This window comes from Oryzias melastigma, linkage group LG17 (genome assembly GCF_002922805.2).
Source record: "Oryzias melastigma strain HK-1 linkage group LG17, ASM292280v2, whole genome shotgun sequence".
Taxonomy (NCBI): domain Eukaryota; kingdom Metazoa; phylum Chordata; class Actinopteri; order Beloniformes; family Adrianichthyidae; genus Oryzias; species Oryzias melastigma.
The window spans coordinates 10,746,427-10,768,530 of NC_050528.1; the positions used below are offsets into that span (position 1 = coordinate 10,746,427).

Sequence of the window (22,104 nt, forward strand, 5' to 3'; positions counted from 1 at the left end):
AGATATGCATTTTTTTGTACAAAAGAGTTAAACATTTGCAGCTGATGCAATCTCAAATGCAGTTTTGACATCTTTTGTTTTGTCCTGGTTGTTTCCCACCCCAGGTGCCACTGAGCCCAGCGTGCATGCGAGCCATGATGAGAATGACTTACTGCCCACACTGCCGGGGCATTCCCTCTGCTAGACCCTGTGCCAATTACTGCAGCAACGTCATGAAAGGATGTCTAGCCAACCAAGCTGACCTCAACACTGAGTGGAAGCACCTAGTAGGTGAGGGTCGCACATAAAATGACACGTGGTTTCAGTTCAGCCACATGTTGAAATCCCATGATGGCAGTAAAGCATAATCGCTCTTTCATTGTGCCAACGTGCTTAACATTAAACATATGACACTTTTTTTTAATCCTTATGTTTTCGCAGACACGATGGTTAACGTAGCTGAGAACCGTCTGATTAACATGGATCAGATAATCCTGTCTCTCCCAGATCATATTTTGGAGGCCATTTCTACCATGATGGAGAAAATTGATACCATCAATGCTAAGGTTTGTTTGGTGCATGCGTGATGGTTTAAACAGTGATGTAAATCTAAAACTTCACATGCAAGTAAATATATAACTACACAGTTATAAAAACACACGTTGAAATACTGTAGCAGTCAAGCGTTGCTACTGATTGGCAAGAAGTGTCAAGAATTTTAAAATCGTCCTTTAACACTGGAGCTTTAGCTCCAATCTTGGCATTCTTTAAATTATCATAGCTCTTTAATAGGCTTATGTAATGCAAACGAAAACTAAAGCTGAGAAAATCAGTTTTGCACTTTACAGAAGTCAAGTGTTTACGCGGAGAATGATGCTGAGAAAAAGAAACTGTCCTTTATGTCAGGATTTATGGGGATTGTGAATGGTAGAAGAATTACAGTAGACAGTAAACCATTTTATACTTGTAAAGATTCAGAACCATGTTTATAGACATGCAAGTTATTTTATCAGGTTTTAAGTCATTTAACTTCTCTTTGCTCTGACCAAACTTTTCTCAAAATTTGCACAGTTGAGAACTTTCCTTCTCATTCACGGCTAGGATATTGAAATAAGAAAATTAAAATCATTCAAAAATAGAAAAACTTAATTTAAGACTAAAAAAAACAAAAAAAATTGGACGGTTATTTTGATTACAATTTAAAAATATTATTTTAAAGTTTAATAGAAGTTGTCAAGCTACACTGGCATTCATTGTCATTGTATTAGCAAAAATGTAGATTTTTGTTGAAAGTGTTCTGTTTTTATGAGGATTTATTACTGTTTATTTATTCATGTGTGCACACACACACTCACATACGTCTCTACTGCCGAACACTGGTTCCAACTTAGAACCACCAGAGGCAAAGTGAGGTCAGTTTCTTGCCCAAGGACACTTCGGCACATGGTCAGGTAGAACCTGCAATCTTCCAATTAGGCTGAATGGACTACCTCTGCATTACGGTCGCCACCATCCACTTGTCGCATACGTTTCTTGTAATCAAAATAAAATATACAAACCATTGGCTTAGAATTAGCACAAAAAAAGATTTTTTTTTAAATACTTCTGTGAAACTCCTTTTTTAGACTTTAATATCTTACATTTCTCATTGAGTAAAAATGACTTGCTGCATGAACAGATCATTTACTATATTCTATTCATATTCTTGTAAAGATTAGTAAAAGATCCTTGTTTTCCTATTTTAGGCTACCTCTTTTTGCAACATAGTTCACAGAACAAATGTTATTTTTACCGTCACTTCAGTGTCAAAGGGTTAACCAGAAAAGTCTCAGTTTCATTAATACGTCTCTTGAATTATAGCAACTTCAAACTTAAAGCTTAATTTTTTGTCCCATCATTTTATTCCACCTCTGTTTGTGTAGTATTCACGTTGCAAGCTTTTATAGGATCACCTATTGACAAAAAAAAATGTATTTAAACAGATTTTGCTGGAGAATTAGTTGTAAATTATCTTCTATAGCAAAGGGAAGCTAAATGACTCAAAAGTGCTGGTAAAAGTGGAAAATTGCAGATTTCTAAGTAAGATTGTCTGCCCTTGTGGGAGCCGGAGTGTGTCAAAGTGTTTCAGACCTGGTTCTGGATGGTAATCACACACAGCTTTAGTCCCTGATCCTCATGTCCCACATGAGAGTGAGAGTATTTAACAGATTATCTCATGTTTACCTAATCGTTTGATGCTAAAAGTCATATGCTAAGTTAGGTGCTTTCCCTTTGAAGCAGCACAAACTCAAACATAGAAATGTTTTTTATCTTAATGTCTCCCAATATGTTAGTATTTCTATTCTATCAACAGATATTACAAGCTAAAGCTGAATTGGACCTCCTTTAAGTTTCTCCTCACCCTCTGTTCCTGTTTTGTATTTCCCTCACTTCCTCCTTCCCCAGTTGTCTCTGGCATGCGGGGAAGTAGGACCAATCAGCACAGAAGCTGAGGAGGTCAGAACTGCAGGAAGGGTCACAGTGGAAGACACGGTGGGAGACCCTTCTAAAAACATGGAAAAGTTGGTGAGTATACTGTGAGAATAAATCTGTTTTCTTGTTGGTTTTCTTACATTCACAGAATTTGTGAATCGAAGACTGTATAGCTTACACGATCTCATTCCCAACTCATAATTTATGGACGTATGGTTCGGGCCCCCTCCGCATCGCTTTGTGACGTTTTGGGTGTCCCCAACTTGTGGTTTTTTGATGTGTTTGGTGTTTCTATCACAGGTCCCGAACTGTTAGGACGCGGTACCGGACGCAGAGCTGGTACTGGGTTAGTGTACTGGTACAGGGTATAGTACCGGTACCTGATGTGATAACAGACACAGAGCTGGTACGGTACACGTAGGATCGGTGACTACTGAATGCATTTTTCACTGTCTGTGGCTCGGTACCAAGCAGCCCTCGAACCCGTAGCGGTTCGCAGTCCGGGGGTTGGGGAAGGCAACAGGGCTAACCACTACACCACCACTCGGTACTACTACTGTTGTGCACGGTAGATGTTTTGCTTTGTCATTTCCAGTGTTTAAGTTTGAAGATTAAAAAAAAAAAAAAAACAGATCGGCATATAAAAAAAAAAAAAAAAATTAAGTAATATTTTTAGATCGAAATTGTGTGTATGCGAATGTAAATAAAACATACAAACCTATGCTTTGAGTCAGTTTTTCTTCCTCTTTTGTCCCTGAGGGCTTGTTTTGCTGCTTTTTCATCTTTAAAGTTTTAACAAAGCGCTAACAGTGACAACACCCCCACCACCACCACCACCAGCTAGCTTTGACTGGTTCTGCTTCATGTAAGGAGGGGCGCAGCACCGGGCAAAATTATTGATTACTTCAAGCTTTTGAGTTTCTTATTTACTTATTTATGTTTTTATTTATTACTTTTTTTTTTACATTTTACACGAAATGAGTAGTGTCAAACTGTTAAAAATATATATATATATGACCTAATCATTGCAATTTGGAGCCCTAGGCAGCTGCCTTGGTTGCCTATGCCCAAGGCCGGCCCTGCGAAGAGGGCCTGAATCATACATCTATATATGATGAGTTGGGAGTGAGAAGGATTACTTACTTTTGACCAGAAGAAAAAGATCTGTTCAGACGAATTGTCATCTAAACGCATCCAAATGCTTATAATGTATAGATTTTTTCCACCTATTTAATGATGCCATTATGATGTTAAGTTGGGGAACAAAATTAAATGTGTTAATGCAGTGTTGTCAACTCTTCTTTGAGGTGTCTGACGTGACGACGAGGCTGAGAGGCATGCAGTCACACTGGGTTTCCCTCCCGAACATCCTTTGCAGTGACAGAGCCGCCTATGGAGCCGGAGCTGAGGACAAGTGTTGGAACGGCATAAATCGTGCAAGGTGGGGGGACCGTAATTCTTTAAAGGAACTTAGTTAATTCCTGAGGTTTTATTCAAATCACACGGTTCAGTGAATACAACATTTTTATACAGCTTCAAACTTCTTTCTGTCAGCCACGGGGCTTCATTACTGACACTTCACCTCACCTGTCCAAACCATGGATTAAATTAACAACGGTGGAAAATCAATTTAACTCTGGGTCCATGAACAAATACTTCCACATATTTGACGTATACTTTTACTTTTCCATTTAATAAGCTGAACTCTTTCTTTATTTTACACCAGCCATTTAACTCAGTGTATCATTTTTTATTTAAGTTTGACCAAACATCAGGCCCAAAAGGATCAACAGATTTTGAGAATTGTCATCCACTCTGCCAATTAAGTAGTTTAACCAGTAATGAAATGTTTTTTTCTTTACATGTACTAGGTATCTGCCAGAAGTGATGGGTGACGGTCTTGCCAATCAGATCAGCAATCCAGAAGTGGAAATCGACATCACCAAACCAGACATGACAATTCGCCAACAAATAATGCAGCTGAAGATCACGAGTAACCGTCTGAAAAACGCGCTCAATGGCTTCGACGTTGACTTTCAGGACACTAGTAAGTGAATTAAACACATCACTCCCATCACTTTTTTTTTTAAATACCATCATTGACAAACATGTGGAGATGAGACAAATCATGAAATCTTTATTGTTTTTCGTCTTAAATTTACCCATTCCTGTAACTTTGAAGTAATATTTTATATTTTTTAATTGAGCAAACAAAACATCTGATTTTGGAGCATAGATAAAAGGCTTTCTACATGCTTTCTTTTGAAATGTACTGGTAAAAGTCAAGCTAACATCTGTTAGTTATTCAGTATCTCAAGATGCACCTCAGTGCTTCTCAATGTACCATCGGAGCCTAAATCTTTAGTGTGAAGCTAAATACATTCCGTTGTTCTCTTTCTTCCTTCAAAGTTAAAAAAGTAAATCATGCTAGCGTTCTCTTTTTTTTTTTTTTGTGGATTGTAGCTGTATTGTTGAAATATGTTTTGTTGCATAACAGTTTGTCAATAAGCAGATGTAACTCATAAAGGATTTGTTCTTTTTGTTAATTTAAGAAAGTTAATGTGAGCTCAGATGAGTACTTCCAAAACATGTTTTGTTTCATATCATTTTGACATTAGAGTAATGTTGCTTTTGCAACTTTGTTTGATATGGAGAAACTTTCCAGAACAAACATTTCAACTTTTTTTTCCTTCAAAAGCTGATATTCTTTAGGATCTGTCTTTGATTTAATGCTCAAAGTTTTTCATTTACATCTATGGGTGTATTCAGACTGGACACATTTAGTTCGTTTAAAGTGAACCGAAGTCTGAATACACACAAGCAGACCCTGGTCCCAGAACCAGTTTCTGATCCATCTTTCGAGGTGGTCTCAGTTTATTTCCAATTGAACAAATGTAACACATTGATTGTGATGTTATTAAAGAAGAAATTATTGGTCCAACTGTTTACTTGTTTATTTTGACTTCGCTGAAATGGCTTCTTACATGCTTTTCCGTGTCTCATTACATGTCATACGCTAAGCGCTGCTTTGACGTCATGCTAAAAGCTAGCTTGTAGCTTGAACTACCTTCCAGTTCAACAATGAGACACGGCAACTCATTGAAATTTGGTCAGGAGAATGCAGTCCCATAACACGACTTTTAACATGATATGCTTCTCACCGTTTTCCCAACAATCTGTATCTCCTAAACACTTACCGCTGTACTAAAGTAACAAGTAAAAATTGTTGTTCCAGACGTTTAAAACTGGTAATCGAAATATAAAATTTCATTACCATCCTGACAAAGTATTTTAAAGTGCTGGACCTCCAGCTGGACTCTTGTTGTTTTGATCCACCTCGTAGTTCCTGGTCAATGACTGAAGAAATCTTTAGTCAAGTGGTTTTGTTTACAACCTTTGGTCTGAAAAAGATATCTCCAGTATACGCCAGTCTGAATTAGGACTGGTAATCACTGGGTACCTCACAATACAATACAATGCAATACTTAGCTCACGATATCGATGATATCACAATACTGTAATAATTGGTAAAAATTTGCAATAACTCTCATTATATAGAGGAACACACTTTTTAACGAAAATATATCCCTATTTATTTTTTTTTAGCTTGAACACAATAATAATAAACAACTTGTGTCTTATTTTCTGCAACAAATAAGACATGTTTGTGCAAATCAGTAATACTATATTTTTAACAAGCAATGAAACCAATTGAATTGTAATTATCTGTAAAATTCAGTGTTAATAATAGTAAAAATGAACAGCGGTGCCACTACTTAGTGAATAACTGTTGTAAACAACTGAAGCAAGATTAAATATTTCAAGTAGTTGCCAGACACATTGGTGCTGGCGGCAGCCAGTCGTGCAACGCACGCCCCTATCTATCTCCAAAGGAACAGTTTTACCAACTCATCAAAAGAAAAAAAATCAATACTTGGTGAGAACCCATCAAGAGTCAATTGCAGGACTAAATATTGCAATATATCACAATATCGATATTTTGGCACACCCCTAGTCTGAATAGAGACCAAACACAATCTTCAGGACTCGATTCAGAACAAATTAGGTGGACTCGGTCCGAACCAACTGACTTTCTCCGTCTGAATACACCCTAAGTAAAGAATGTTAAAAATGACTTATTTGCCTGTAGTATACTCATTTCCTGTCTCTCTAACTACAGGTGATGATCCCAGTGGTTCAGGAAGCGGCTCATGCACAGATCCGTCATGTTCCCAGAGCCCAGGACTCATTGCCACCAGTACAGGCGGACCTGTATTCTACCCTTACCCTCCAGAAAACAAGAAGGTGACAGGCTCGGCCCAGCAGAATGTCCCATCCATCATTATCTTCCTGCTTTCACTGTTCATTTTGCTGCTGCGGCGGTAATTAATGGAAAAAAAAAACATTCTTACTTGGACTGAGTTTAATACATGGGGTTTGGTGAGAGCTTAAAGGGGGAGGGAGGAGAAGATGTGGGTCAGTTACATTGCCAAAAGTGAGTTTAAAGAAACAACAATTAAGCAAAATGTCTTTGATGGACTTCCCTTGGCTTTGGATTAAAAAAAAAACACACAAATTAGGGCAATGAGAGTTCATCTGAGCTTTTGTTCAGCTTATGTCCTTTCGATCTCACTGTTATGATACTGTTCTCCTTGCATCCTTTAATGTTTTGTCGCTGGTGTCTGAGATTGTTCTTGATCCATACAGCTAAAAGTACGCTGGGAATGACACGCCAGAGAAAAGAAGACTGGAGCTTTGCAATACAGCTCTGACGTGTGTCGGAATGCCACTTTTTTGATAGATTTATTTATTTAATAATATTAGCATTTGACCCCCTGATTGGTTTATTGATACAGATATTTTTATAGGCAAAATACACAAACTAGAAAGCTGAAATGAAGGGATGGAAAGGTGACTTTTAAAGACAAACGTTCTGTACAGCATCCCCCATCCTAGATCTCTTACTGCATTAAGTGTCACAGTATCATTACGCATAAACACCCTTTTCCTTTTTTGATGCGAGGATGAGAGCACTCAGCATAAGCACTTTCAACCATTTAATCACATAAGCTGTAATAAAAGCCATGATCGCACTCATACAGACATGATCATCAGGAGTGGTGTGTCCTGTCCTCCACTACATCCATCCATCACGCCTCCCCCCCCTGCAACATGTGTGTTCATGCATGTCACACGTGGAATGAAGGTTCTGGTTACAGATTGCTCTCACTTCTGTCAAAACAGAAAGAAAAAACAAAACAAAAAAAAAAAACAAAAAAAACAACTGTACTTTTTGCAACGGTCCACAAATACTCGCAACATTTCAAAAATATATTTACTACTCAAAAATGTCAATACTCAGTGTTATTTTTTACCAACAATACAATATCAATTTTTTTCCACATAAAAACAAACAGGCTTGTGTTTCTTTTATGTAAAAATATCCAAGTAGACACCTGCTTTTTTTGTTTTTGTTATAGACACTTTATTGTACCGTTTCATATATTTCTGTTTTGATCTGTCAGAGTATCCACATCTGCCTTCTCATTGCAACTTCTCTGTGAGTGCCTCTTTGTTCCCGCCCCAGCTTCCCCACCTACTCATCAGCTCTAGTGACCTTTAGAGTGTTCCTTGTGCTTCTACATGATGGCAAGACAGTGTGACGCCGACAGAATGCTTCATTAAGCGACAGCTTCCCATGGAATGTGTTGGAAACACGGTGTATTACCTTTCTTGATGAAACGCTTGGCTCGGTAGAGATCCTGTTCAACATTTAAATCCAAAGCTTTATGAACGCCGTGCACAGGATGACGAGACATTACTTGCATGTATGCTGGTGTATGAATCTGTGCACGACTAGATGTACCTGTCTGTGTCTGATAGACTTTAAAGAATGGGGTCTTAGATGTCTTTACTTTTACATGGGACGGAAAAGAAATTTGTATTGGACTAAGATTAAAGAAATAACAAACTGGCACAATAGGGGATTAATATAGCTCAAAACATGTGTTTCAGCCTACTACTGTAATCTGTACTGACGATATCTGTGCTGTCAGAACTGCACATGACAGTGAGGACTTTGGACGACTCAAGTGGATGTGAAGCTGTCACGGCTTCAATTACTCCCTGGGACAATCCACAAGAATCCATATTGTGAAAAATATGATATATGCATCAGCAGTGGAGAAATCCACTGGACTCTCGATTTCAACACCATTTGAATTCCGTCAGTTCTGAGAAATGCATTTTTTATTAATAAAAAAAACACCTGGTTAGCTCCTCTGCATATGTATGTGTAAAACGACAGGTGTTTTGAAATGGTACTTCATTTTATTGATATCATATAGTAATGAATGACTTGTTGCTGTGTGTATGTGTTTATTTGTCTGTGCTCCTATAGACAGACGTCTGAGTCCCTGGTTAAAAAAAAATCTGCCTGTGACTGCCTTTGACTTTTGGGGTCAATTTTGAGATTACAAGGGAGCATTGTTGTGGTGTTAGCTGTTGTGACGTGAGTCAAACACATTTCAAAAAAAAAAAAAAAAGAATAAGAATCAATAGCAAGCACACCATGTGTGGCCTCTTTTCACAGCCCTTGAATAAAAAAGTTGACCATAAGAGTAGAAGTACATATCTGCGCACAGGAAGAATCAAAACTCGAATGGTTACATTCCAGCTTAACTTTCGACTCACAACTTTGGTTTCAATGACTGCCTCGTTATGTCATCGGCTTAAATTTGCACAATCCTCCCCCCTCTGCTTTCCCTTTATGATCTCATTAATTTTGTTTCATAACATCTTGCTCCCTTCCCTTCTTTAAAACCTGCACTTTTGAGGCCTCTAAATGGCATCGTCGGCTCAAAGACACCCCCAAGATGGCCGATCAATACCAGAGTAAACAAATCTGCGAGACGACTATTGATTGGTGAATGCATGTATGCAGATAGATGTGGCCTAGCAAGCCTCCTGATAAACAGTGGTGAGATTGAGTCAACATGAAGAAGTCCTTGATCATAACGTGATCTCAGATTAGCTTGTGCCTCAATCCGGCCCTGCAAATGCAAAACCCTGTTTGGCTGCCATAGAAAACGAGCTTTGCTCTAAGTGAAGAATTGGAGGCATTTCTAAAGGTGCCAGCTAATATGGGAAATATTTTCTATTTGTCCTCATGTTGATTTCCTTATGTTATCAGAAATACTTGGAGCGATTGTTCTAATGGTGAATTAGATGCCACAGAGGTAGAGAATTATCTAAAAATGTCTCATTTGCCGTTGTACCTGAAATCTTGTGTCAATTATATACATTGTAAGATTTTCAACATGACTGTGTCCTGTTTTCTTTTATGGTGTGTGTGTTTTCTGAAATCCAATATAAAAAATATTGATATAAAAAGCTACACAAAAAGGTTTCCAAGGGAATGCAAGTGTCTGGACTTGGACGGGTCGATGGTACCATCTGCTTAGACTATTTTCTCAGAGTGCAGTGGGGCAAACTGCCACCTGAAAGGAGCCAATGTGTTCCAGTTATAATATCAGAGGTGACAGCTGGCGTCTGGTGTTGCCACACAGGAAAAACTGCCACGTGTTTCAAGTGGGGTAAGTGCTTTGTCTTGTTTGACAATAAAAGACTCGGCTCCTCTGGGATATTTAAAAAAAAAAAAGTACTTTAGCATTATCCTATGAGAAAACAAAAAGCTGCTCTTCACATGTGGCAGTGCTTTGAACTTATGAAACTACAAGCAGAGAAAGCAGGAACTCTTTGATGTTTTTTCTTCTCCAGTGAGGTTACAAATTGAAAGAAATAAAATTTACAAATGTGAGAAATACTGAAAAGACTACTTTGGGGGAGTTTCACGGGAATTTCTGTGAATCATCCTAAGATTGCTCGTCTCTGACCTGCATATGATTTATGATTTTATTCTAGTAATATAACTCAAATAACATCATTCAGGCTATTCTGACTTTGATCTGGCCATAGTCGTGCACCGATGATACAGTTGGTCAAGTCCTGTGACTGAACCTTTAGCTGGGTCTTCTTGAGATTTCAAGAAGGGTTTTTTATTTACCGCCTTATTTGAAATCAGAAGCTTCCAACTAAAATGTTTTGTAACTAAACTTCTACTGCCCTCTACTGATTTTAGCGACAACAAAATAAGCAAAAAGATAAATCAACATCTTTTTTAATAGTTGAAAAGATCTTTCCATCTCAAAACCCTGCATCTGCCTTTTTTGTTGGATAAAACTCTTTTTTAAAGTTTTATTAGATAACAGGGATGGTTTTCACACTAGAGCAGGCTTAAATTTGCAACTGATGGGATTTTAGAAAAAAGTATCAGTCATTTAAATGTAGAGAAAGTCAAGAAAACTGGACAAAAAGTGTAAAATAAATTATTGTGATAGATTTGGAGAAGTACTTCTACAGTTGAACTCCTGGATGCAGTAAGACGTCCTCAAGTTTCAACAATGAAAAGACAGAAGTATAAAGAGGTAAAAGTGACCAAAAGGCTGATTTCTGGAGGAATAAAAACCAACAATCAAGTTGGAAATCTAGGTGACAACAAACTGAGACCCGAGTGTCAGTCCTCATATTGAGTAGAGCTCATGGGTCTCATCTCCAAACAAGATTACGAGACACTGATTCATGCCTTCATCTCCTGCAGGGTGGACTACCATGGCAATCTTCTGGCCAGTCTTCCAAAAAGACACTTAAAAAGCTGCAGCTCGTTGCTGTTTTAACCAGAATCAGGAGAACTGACCACTTGGTTCTGTTCTCAAGATCTGACACTGCCCAGTGAACATCTCAATGTGGGCCCCATAGGGTTTACCTTTGGGCTGAATTGCTGGGCCCCAGGTGGGTTTATCCACTGGTTCTATGATGCCCCCATCTGTGTTTGCCTACATTGGCTTTGATGGACCTAGGGTCCACCAATTCGGCCCAAAGGTAAACCATATGGGCTCCACATTCAAATGTTCGCTGTGTAGTTACATTAATCCCTTTCAAGGTCACACGGATGCTTGAACCCTTGTTGGGCAAAAGCGAGGTTGACCCATCATGTTTATTGCAGGACGACACAAAGACAGACGAACACACATTTGTATCTAAGGGACAATCAATCAATTTCAACCAATTTAGAGACATCAATTAACCTATAAAGTATGTTTTTGGACTGTGGAGGAAGCTGGAGAAACCTAAGCTTTCCCAGGGAGAACATGCAAACCACACAGAAAGGACCCTGCTAGGATCCAAACCAGGGCAGCCTTTATTGGTTAAATATAAAATTATTATTGAAGTGTTGCTACTAGTTTATAAATCGCATGATGGTGTGGGACTCAAATACCTGTTTGATGTACTTGTGTCTACAAACCCTGCAGAGATGTGAGATCAGCAAAAGCAATTTTGATTTCTTCTGCTTTTATTTAAAATGCTCCACAGTGCCTCTTTCATTCTAATTTGGGTTAGGCTATATATTGTTTTTTATTTTACCACATTTCTCAACTTTGGACCTATTTTTTCCTCCTTTTCTTTCTCTTGCCCTTGTTGCACCTTCAAGATATCTGAATATCAAATGCATCAACCTAGAAAAAGCTCTTAAAGATGCTGCTTGATATCAGAGTCATAGGTACAGAGGGATACACCGCCACCTTGTGGAAACTGCAAGGAAAGTCTTTAAGAAAAAGTATGACTGAAGACAGCTTCAAAACTTAAATAGCAAATTAATTAGGCATAAAACTTCTCTTTATCTATGGTCTCCCATTACACTGAGTCAAGATGTTTTTTTAAACTCATTATACCCAAAAGTGTTCGGACTTTTTCAGATTATTGTCAAAACTTGCTCAGTCCAAGTGTATCAATGTTCTGTGGTTCTCGAGTATGCTCTCTGTTGTCTATGTCATTTATATCTACACAAGACTCTGTAAATAACAACTTGTTCATAAACTATTTTATCTGGATAAATATAAATATCCTACAATCCTTCACAAGTATAAAATACGTTTCTCATTGTTGATTCAATAAAATCCCGCCTATCCTATGTGTAAGTCAAAACTTAGATTCTACACATTAAGAGTCCAGACGCCTTTTTGATAAAAGGAAAATTATGTTGAATATACAACACACCAAGTGGACCATAGAGCACATTTTAGATATTCTTTTTTTCTGACTCCATGGGTTCTTAAGGGTTAAAAATGCTTTAGTTCAAAATTAAGATATGCAGGTTCATGATCCTGGAGGTTTGTTTCTAAAATAATTAATGATGTAACAACCACCACACATTATTATATGAATCAAATCCTTAAAACGAACTGTTGCATCTCTACGTTAATTCATAAAGAACAGAGGAAAACTGTTGTGGTGAATGCAACAATACTAAAGCCCAATCCGAATTGTCCCTTCTCCCTCCCCCTCCATTTGAAGGGGAAGTTTAAGTGCAAGTGTGTCCGGGATATATATATATATATATATATATATATATATTTAAATCTGACCCTCCAAGCAGAGAGATATGAAGTCCTCCATTGCGGGGTCAAACTACACCGCGCTGAGAAGTGCTTTTCTTCATGTGGATGCGCTCTGAAGCACAGAAGTTTACATTTAAATGTAAGGAATGACTTTTTGTTTTAGCGTGACCTTTTTAAAGTTATAAAACTGCTGTTTTTATGTATATTCAAATGCTGGAAGCTTAACGCTAATGCTACCAGACCAGTGATTATTGGTGGCGTAACCAAACAAAAGTGACGTCCAAAATATGAGACACTGTTTTTTCATAACTTTCCTTTCGGAGGGCAAAATGATGGGGAAGGGAGAAGGGAAGAGTTTGGATTGGTCCTAAGTACTGGCAACATCAGGAAGAAGAAACATGAGAAACTGCAGGAATTTGAGAGACTCAGGAAGAAACAGGAGAAAGCTTGGACCCCCAAACTAGAGCATAGCAAATCCCTGAAAAACTCAGTAGAGAAAAGAACAGTGCTGGGAACAGCCAAAATGCTGTCCAGGACCATCAAGTTTTGTCATGGACCTTAGCTTGGGTTTAAAAAGAAAAAACAACCTGCACATCATCTATTTATTGATCTACATACCGGTATGTTGTGATACGAAATTTATGTAAATAAGCTGTAGCTTGGACCTCTTGAGCTTTCAAGACTCAGGATTATCATTTTTGTTTCTTTCCTCTGAAAAAAGTCAGCTTCCTACCAATATGTTCAGTAACTCTACTTCTACTGGCCTCGCCTGCACTGTATATATTTGCTGAATTCTGTTGCTGCCTTGTAAAGAAGTCACTTATGTCCTATAAAGCGTACGTGTCTAGAATCTCCATTAATCTAATGGACACCAGTTGTAAGCATTCCACAAGGTGACCATGCTTAATTGCAGTCATTCAACAGCACAGACAACAGCAGGTTGAAGAGGAAAACAACGAGCGCCATGACCTTGTTAAACAGGTCATGAGGAACACAGTCCAGCCGTCTTAATATCTAAATATTAACATTGTCACAATTTTAAAAATGCACAAAAGAAAAAAATAAAACAAAAAGAGGAAGAAATTATGACAATTTTGATGCCATTTTATGTGAACAAGAAAGCTTTGAAACTGATTTTACAGCAAAAGGTTTTCATGAAGCCATTATTTAAAAAAAGCCCACATACCTTTAATTGCAATTGTGCAAATGCTCTTCTGTCGGTGACTTTATCATCCATTTAGGTGTTAGAAATTTGGGGGAAAAAATAAAGTAAAAAATAATTATAAAATGAAAAAAAAAATTCCATTCCACAAATTTGGTTGAAAATTTCATTTAAACATCTTACTTCCATTTACAAGCTGTAGCATAGAAAAAAAAATAATCACCAAAATTGCTATCGACTTACATTTACTCATGTAGTCTGTGCTCCTTCTGAAGAAACACACCTGTTTATAGAAGTCTTCCTTTTCTTTCTTCAGTTTGAAAAGTCTTTCTGTCTCTAAGAAGATCGCTGACAGTGACGTGTCTCCGCACATTTCTGAGTTTGGGTGTTTAGAAACGTAGTCTTCCATTTAGAAAATGATGCTAAACTATTATTCGGAAGGCTGCACTTGATTTGCTATGGCTAATTCTATTGTTCTTTAGCTGTGTGGTGTCACGTTCTCCGGGCTCACCAGCGCCCTCTGGCTTGAGGCATATGTACTGCGGGCCTCTCTAAAGCGCATTTTTTGCGGATCAGAAAGACTAAATCAGTCACAAACTGGTACCACTATAGTGAAGTACCTGGCGAGAAATAAAACAAATAAGAAATAAAAATAAAGCGCCTTTTATGGTGACAGGAAGTCCAAAACAGTACTGCGCATGCGTCGGCTGAAGCTCCATTCAGTGTCTGGGGCAGAGGGGATGCGGCGTTTTCTCATGTATTTGATCAGGATACTCGTAAATTCGCTACGTTCCCCCGTTTTTTTCAACTGAAGAAACATGGAAAAAATAAACAGAAAGAAGTAGTTATAGAATGCACATGTCTAAAAATAATAATTTATTTTTGTTTAATTGATAATGAAAAGTAGGCTATTTTTTCCAAGATGGCGGCGCACACGTCTCAGCCTTTGTTTACTCTCCGTAGTTACTGTCGTTGATTCTTTTATTAGTTTTAAATAACGTAAATCTTTAGTCAAAAGTGTACTCGGATGTGCATTCTATCGATCTGACTGATATTTATTTTAATATTGTCTACATTTTTACTATATATATATATATATATATATATATATATATATATATATATATATATACGTGTGTGTGTGTGTATGTATAATACTTTCTATGAAGACTTAACATGAAGGCAAATAAAGAAAAAAGAAAAACATGTTTGTGCAATGACAAATTTTAGACACTAGATGGCAATGCTTTCACAGTGTATCTTTCTGCACTTCACCAGTAAAAGCACCACAGGATATTTTCTCAGTCCTGGGAAATGGTGCTGTGCGGCCAGCAGGAATACCTTCTTCATGCTGTTTATACAAGACTAAACTATCAAAAAAGGGAAAGGAAAATATAAGAACTACACTGAAGTACTTTACAAAATGCAAGTGTCTCAACACAGCTGTAAGCTTAGGGAAACAAAGTCCTGGTGATACTGCATGAGCTCAACTGACTTTTGACCAACCCAGGGGACTTCAGCTGTCTTATTGTGACCTCTGAGACTCTGGCGGTAGCCTCTGATCCCTGACCTTTCTAAGGTGTCAAGATTCCCTGCAGTTCAGGTAGTCATAGAACTGCGGACAGTCACCTGTCTGCTGGCCTGTCTTTTTCTAAACTGGAAGGCATCCAAGTAAAAATCACAAAAAAGAGAAGTGAGAGAGAACTGGAATTTGTCAGAATATGTGGTTAGCTTCAGAGACACATGCAGTATTTGGTTTTCCATGAGCACTAAAGAAAAGCGACTTTGATTAAAATAATTGATCTTATAATAATTAAAAACACTAAAATTACATAGAGGATTTCTCCTACAACAAACATGCTGTATCTATGTGTCATCAAAACTGCACCTTGAAGCACCAGAGAAGGTAATCATGAGTCATTATTTTTCCAATTTTCACAACAAGTTCAACAGAAAACCACAATCATTTCACACATGGATAAGATCAACAAGCAACTGATCCCAGCCCTGCACCCTATTAAAGCCATAATCTACTGGCAGCAGGTCAGTGGAGGGAAGTGGTCAGAAGAAAAATGAAGCTAGCAGCTGATGAAAGAACTACAACAATCGGTTCAACCTTACAAGACAACTGTCTCTTTCTGTCAGTTTGTCCAAGAACAGGTAAAAAATAATAATAGAAATAGCATATAGTTGTTGGTAAAAAATATTACCATTAAAAGCAAACAAGAAAGCAAGTATTCTTGATAGAAAAAACTCCCCCAAACAATAATGTGTCCCTTTTAAACCTCTTAGACCAGCTCTCTTTTCTAAGCAAAGCGGATGAAGGTTTTCTTCTGCATTGCAATAAGCTCATCTAGCAGATGGAATAGCATTATTACCTAATAAGACACTTTCATGCAGTCCAACAAGCCATATTTCCACCACTGACACAGATCACAAGCTCTTTCCACAAAAACAGCAGTTTTTTTCAGAGTGAATGATCAAACCCCTTCTTATTCTAGAGTGTCAGGCAAAACTCTCACACTAACTGCTCTTGATTTATTTATTCTTATTAAAGCTGCGAGAGATTCATAGCACTCCACAAATAGTTTTTTTCTATTTTTTTTTCTCGAGGTTGTTGTTATTTTTTCCTCTGGTTGTCAAATGCAGTCTTTAATGTGTCACAATCAGAAGATTTCCACTGTTCTATAGTTGTACGGAAGCGGCAGGGGGGCATTTAAGAGAGTATAACAATTTTTTGATGAAAGTTGAAGAAATGTACCTTATTTGTGAAAAATATGTGAGTACAAAGTACTGACAAGCTTAATGAAACCATGCAGAAATCTAAAAAGTTGACATGTGTGGTAAAGAAAATAACCTAGAAGAGCAAAATTCCCTGCATTTTAAACACAATTGGTAAATAAGACAGAAAACCTAAATATTTAGCTTATTTATTTTATATTTTTTAATAATTCATTTTCAAATATTTTCTTAGCACAGCCAGACATCTGATCTGTCACAGGAAAATACTGCAAAATTTGACTGGTGTGACAAGTATTCTCTTTTGAAATCAAGGAAAATTAGGCTTTAAAGTGGAGATTTTTTCAACAATCCAAAAATAATTTTTTTTAAACTCCTTCATGAGCTTTATTAGGCAGTAAGATAGACAGCAGGGCAGTTTGAAGTAGCAGTGATATTAACTAAAGCGTCAATCAGAAATGCAGATTACTCTGGAAGACAGCGAGTCTTACACACATTCCTCTGTCATTGCAAGAGAAAAGTGATCATATCACAAAGTGCCATCTTCAGCTTAAAAAACACTTTTTTGTTTATTTCAATTTGCACATACACTCATTGGCCCCTTTATTGGGTACACATTGCTAGTACTGGGTTGGACCTCATTTTGCCTTCAGAACTGCCTTAATCCTTGGTGGCATATATTCAAGAAGGTACTAGAAACATTTCTCAGAGAGTTTGATCCATAATGACATGATAAAATCACACAGTTGTTGCAGATGTTTTGGCTGCACATCCATGATACCATTGGGTTGAGATCTGGTGACTGTGGAGGCCATTGGAGTCAAGTGAACTCACTGACATTTTCAAGAAACCAGCTTTATGACATGGCACCCCATCCTGCTGGAAGTAACATTAGAAGATGTGTACACAGTGGTCATAAAGGGATTGACATGCTCAGCAACAATACTAAGGTAGGCTGTGGTGTACTAACCATGCTCAATTGGAGCCAGAGAACCAGAGAACCAGAGAACCAGAGAACCAGAGAACCAGAGAACCAGGATAAATCAAAGCTCCCTTCTCACAGGCTGGTGGTTGACAGTTCTTTTAAAGGCTGCCTCCACCAGCTTTGGTCCAATAGGAGCCACACCTTGTCAGCACCGCACCTGAAACTGATCAGATACAGACAGACATACAAAGATCCACAACGCACACAGATGTCCCATTCTGATATAAACATTAAAGCACAAAAACATAGAGCAAAAAGAAAAACAAAACAAATGTGGCCACAGCTGTAACATAAGGGGCACACAATGTGCCAAAAAAATATCCCCCACAACATTACACCACCAGCAGCAGCCTCAACTGTTGATACAAGGCAGGATAGATCTAAAGGAGACTCATCAGACCAGACAACATTTTTCCAATGTTTTACTCTCCGACTTTGGTGAACCTGTGAGAATTGTAGCCTCCGCTTCCTGTGCCTAGCTGATAGGGGTGGTACTTGATGTGGTCTTCTAGTGCTGTAGCCGATCTACCTCAAGGTTCTTCGTGGTATGTGTTCAAAAATGCTCTTCTATAGACCTCAGTTATAACTAGTGGTTATTCGAGTTACTGTTGTCTTTCTATCAGCTGGAACCAGTCTGGCAATTCCCCTCTGACATCAACAAGGTTTTTCCAGCCACAGAACTGTCGCTCACTGGATATTTTCTTTTTCTGACCATTCTCTGTAAACCCTAGAGATGGTTGTGGGTGAAAATCCCAGTAGGTGAGCAGTTTCAAAAATACTCAGACTAGCCCGTCTGGCACCATCAACCCATGCCACATTTAAAGTCACTTAAATCACCCCATTCTGAATCTCAGTTTGAGCTGCAGCAGATATCCTCAACCACGTCTTTATACCCAAAGTGAGCTGCTGCGATGGGATTGGCCGATTAGAAATTTGCACTAACAACCAGTTGGACGGGTGTTCTGAATAAAATGGCTGGTGAGTGTATGTCAACTAAAGCTGTTTCCAAACCCATGGCAACAATTATTTTCAAGTCTGCCTAAGAGAACACAAAAAGTAACAACGTACGACCAGCATTTTAGCAAGATTACCCAACCAGATCGCTGGTAATAACTTTGGAAAATAGGAAAGTGAGACCATGTGTGAACACAGCAGGTAATCCGCTGGGGCCTTTGCAGCTAAAAAAAAAAAAAAAGAACCCTGAATGTAGTCATAATAGCTTTGTGCTCTGTTCTTTTGGACTTATTTGTCGCTTTCTTCTTGCCTATGGATCTTCCGACAGATGCTTAAAAGCTTATGGGTTATTTGACTGTAGACCTTTTAACTCAATTCGCCTTTTACCACAACAAGTACAGTTTGATGGGTCCATTAAAGTTTTCAGTGTTCTACTTCAACCTGCAATGCTTTCAAAATGGAGCCTTATAGTTGCCCTATTGGCATAATTGCCCCCAAAAGGGCATTCCAGAGTAGTACTTTTGAGGCCTCCACTTTGTGGGGCTAATGCCTTGCTCCCCTTTTTCAAAACACGTGTGTGTGCAATCACATCCTATTCTTCAATGCATTCTATAGAACGATATTTTCTTCAAGCACATAAACAGGTTAACTCTAAATCTTCTCCTCCTATTGTGTACCCTAGCACAGTGGCCTTTTCCCCTGACACACGTGGAGTCACACACACCTTCCCATCTGAACACACAGCCACACACTGTATGGGTTTTTTGGGCAGGCCATCAATCAAGGTCCCATTGAGCCGAGGATCAAGAAAATGTGATCTAAATCAGGAGTCATTGACTGGATTTTTGCGGTAATGGGATCTGCTTCTGATTAGATGTGGGCATCGATGAGAGGGGGCTCCTTCTGTGTGGCAGTGGATGCAGCTTTAACATAAAGGGCAGAATGAGCGGAAAAAAAGGCAGACAGAAAAGAAATGAAGAGTAATATGATGGAAGAGAAGGAAATTGAACTGTTAATTGCTTTTCTCGGTTTTCTTTTATCTTCTCACTACAGATTAGGCAAACGCAAATACTAAAAGTGAGTCATGGTCGACAGAGAAGCCCCATTATTGGTGTGTTTTGAGCTAACAAATCCAAAATAATCATTATTCCAATCACCAGCGTTCATTTACAGCAGATGGTTTTGACATTCAGGGTCTGACGTGGGCTTTGTTGCATTTGTGTGTGTACATTTCATGCTGCTGAGGCTGCAACAGTCCGATTACGCTCCGAGCATCACCTGGCAGTGATGATTATTGATCTGACAATGCATGCTGGGAGAAAAGATTGCTTTCAAAGGTCAGTGTTAATATAAAAAAAGGTCAGAGTGTTAAGTATATTGTTTGTTTGCATGGACATATTTGACTGGATAACTTGTGTAGATGTTAGCATGTTCTAAACGATGCAATTACTTTAATAATAAATGTTGACATACATTAATTGACTCTGGTCAAGCACCAAACAGCTTAAAGCAATGCTGTTATGACATTTATGAATGGTTTCCTCACATTTTTGTTTCATTCTGCTTTTGCATATAAATCGTGCACTATTGATGCTTGTGTTGAAAGGAGACAATCAAGGAGTTTGGTGTTACAAACCGTGCTTTAGTACGGATGCTGTCTAGATTTTGTAAAATGAGTTGAAGACAATGTGATCCCCAAGCAAAGATAGCACAGCTGTATCAAAGCCCTTCTGTTTTTGATTTGAATTAACAAATATATATATTTATATAATTTTAAAGTTGTGGGTTCAAACTATGTTTAAAACTGCTTTGAAGACCCATTTCAATTAAAAAAAAGTGTTTTCTGTGTTTATAGCATGTTCCTGTCGTGTTTTTCTGATGATGGAGGACACATAAATATAAATATAAATAGTTTAAAGTGACGGATGTGCTACAGTTGGTGGGTCACAAGCTCTCTACTCCATTCTGCATCCACTTGCAGATTCGTTTTCTAGATCATCGTCTTCGTAGCATCTGGTTCAAAACTAGCTTCAATATTGCTCGCCATTTTTGTTGCACTGCAAACGTTAGGTTGGGGATGTGAGGGGCTGTAAGCTAGTGAGAGAGCAGACAAACAGACAAAGCAGGGTGGGGTTAGTCGACGGCAACAGTTACGCCCACAACTTTAGAGGCAAATTATAAAATAATTCCTACTGCTGTTAAAAAAATATTATAGAAAATGACAATTTTTTTTTTATTTGGCCTAAAAATGGCATAATCATACTTAATGCATTTAAAATAGATAAAAAAGATTGGAATTGGACTTCATGTTAACTAATTGAACATACCTTCAGATTTCAGCAAATCAGAATAAAGACTACACTGTATTATGTGCATTTTAAAAGGTGTAAAAGTAAAAAATGGAAAGGGGAAAAGTAGTATATTTCATTAGTTTTCTTGTACTTTAAACCTAAACTGATCCTATAGCTCAAATGATTTTATTACAGAGGAAACTATGTCATTTATAGTAGATTTATGTGAGTGTATTGGTCTCTACAAGAGCAAAACAAAAGAACACAAACTTAAAAAACAAAACAGATCACAGAGCTGTTGTCAGTCTTGATGCAAAAAGTATTAGGAATCTTGGCTGACCTGCAGGTTTCTTGGCGTTTGTTTCGTACACCAAGAAACCTCCAGGTCAGCCAAGATTCCTAATACTTGCAGGTTTCTTGGCGTTTGTTTCACACATTTATGGCCAAAAAGGCTAAATGTGGTCTTACCCTTTTTTTATTATTATTCTGAGACTAGCTCCAGGTAATCTAAGAGGTCTGGGTGGTTTGCAGCCTAACAGGAGATCACTTATGTCAGCAGTGAAGTGCCAACCTTTGATTAACTATAACCACCCGTTTGAAGTTTCAGTGTGTGCAGTGATTTATGAGCAGTTGGGTTTTAAATAACTGACTAAGAGACATAGATGCAGCTTCTGTTCATACTGTTTGAATTTAGGCCCGTTCACATTCTTTTGTGCTCCCTTTGTTTTATTTTTCTCATTTTTTTAGCATCACTTTCAAATCAGTAGACCAGCGGTCGGCAACCTTTAACAGTAAAAGAGCCATTTGGGCTCGTTTTCTACTGATCAAAACCTAGTAGGAGCTGTATCTTTGCCTTTTACCTTTAGTAGAGGCCAAATTTGCGAAAAATCTTGCTCGTTACTTAATTACTAGCTGAACTCCAAATTAGCCTAGAATTCCTTAAATTAAATTAAATTAAATTAAATCAGCCAAAAATGTTAGTATGTTGCAAAAATGAAAGCTGATCTCTAAATTAGCCTGAAAACCAAGTAGAAAACAAATTAGCCAAATGTTAGCATATATTGC

The 22,104-nt window shown here is 38.0% G+C and overlaps 1 protein-coding gene across 2 annotated transcripts in view; it reads left to right on the plus strand.

Annotated features, from left to right (window-relative positions):
- The window catches only part of gpc1b (glypican 1b), an 84,414-nt gene extending 74,643 nt beyond the window's left edge, over positions 1 to 9,771 (plus strand). For both annotated transcript variants that reach the window (XM_024274060.2, XM_024274059.2), the window contains exons 6-11: positions 105 to 270; positions 421 to 545; positions 2,425 to 2,544; positions 3,759 to 3,892; positions 4,323 to 4,498; positions 6,632 to 9,771. In XM_024274060.2, coding sequence (XP_024129828.1) covers positions 105 to 270; positions 421 to 545; positions 2,425 to 2,544; positions 3,759 to 3,892; positions 4,323 to 4,498; positions 6,632 to 6,837 — 927 coding nt within the window. In that variant the 3' untranslated portion in view covers positions 6,838 to 9,771. The remainder of the gene's footprint in view (positions 1 to 104; positions 271 to 420; positions 546 to 2,424; positions 2,545 to 3,758; positions 3,893 to 4,322; positions 4,499 to 6,631) is intronic.
- The last annotated feature ends 12,333 nt before the right edge of the window (positions 9,772 to 22,104 follow it).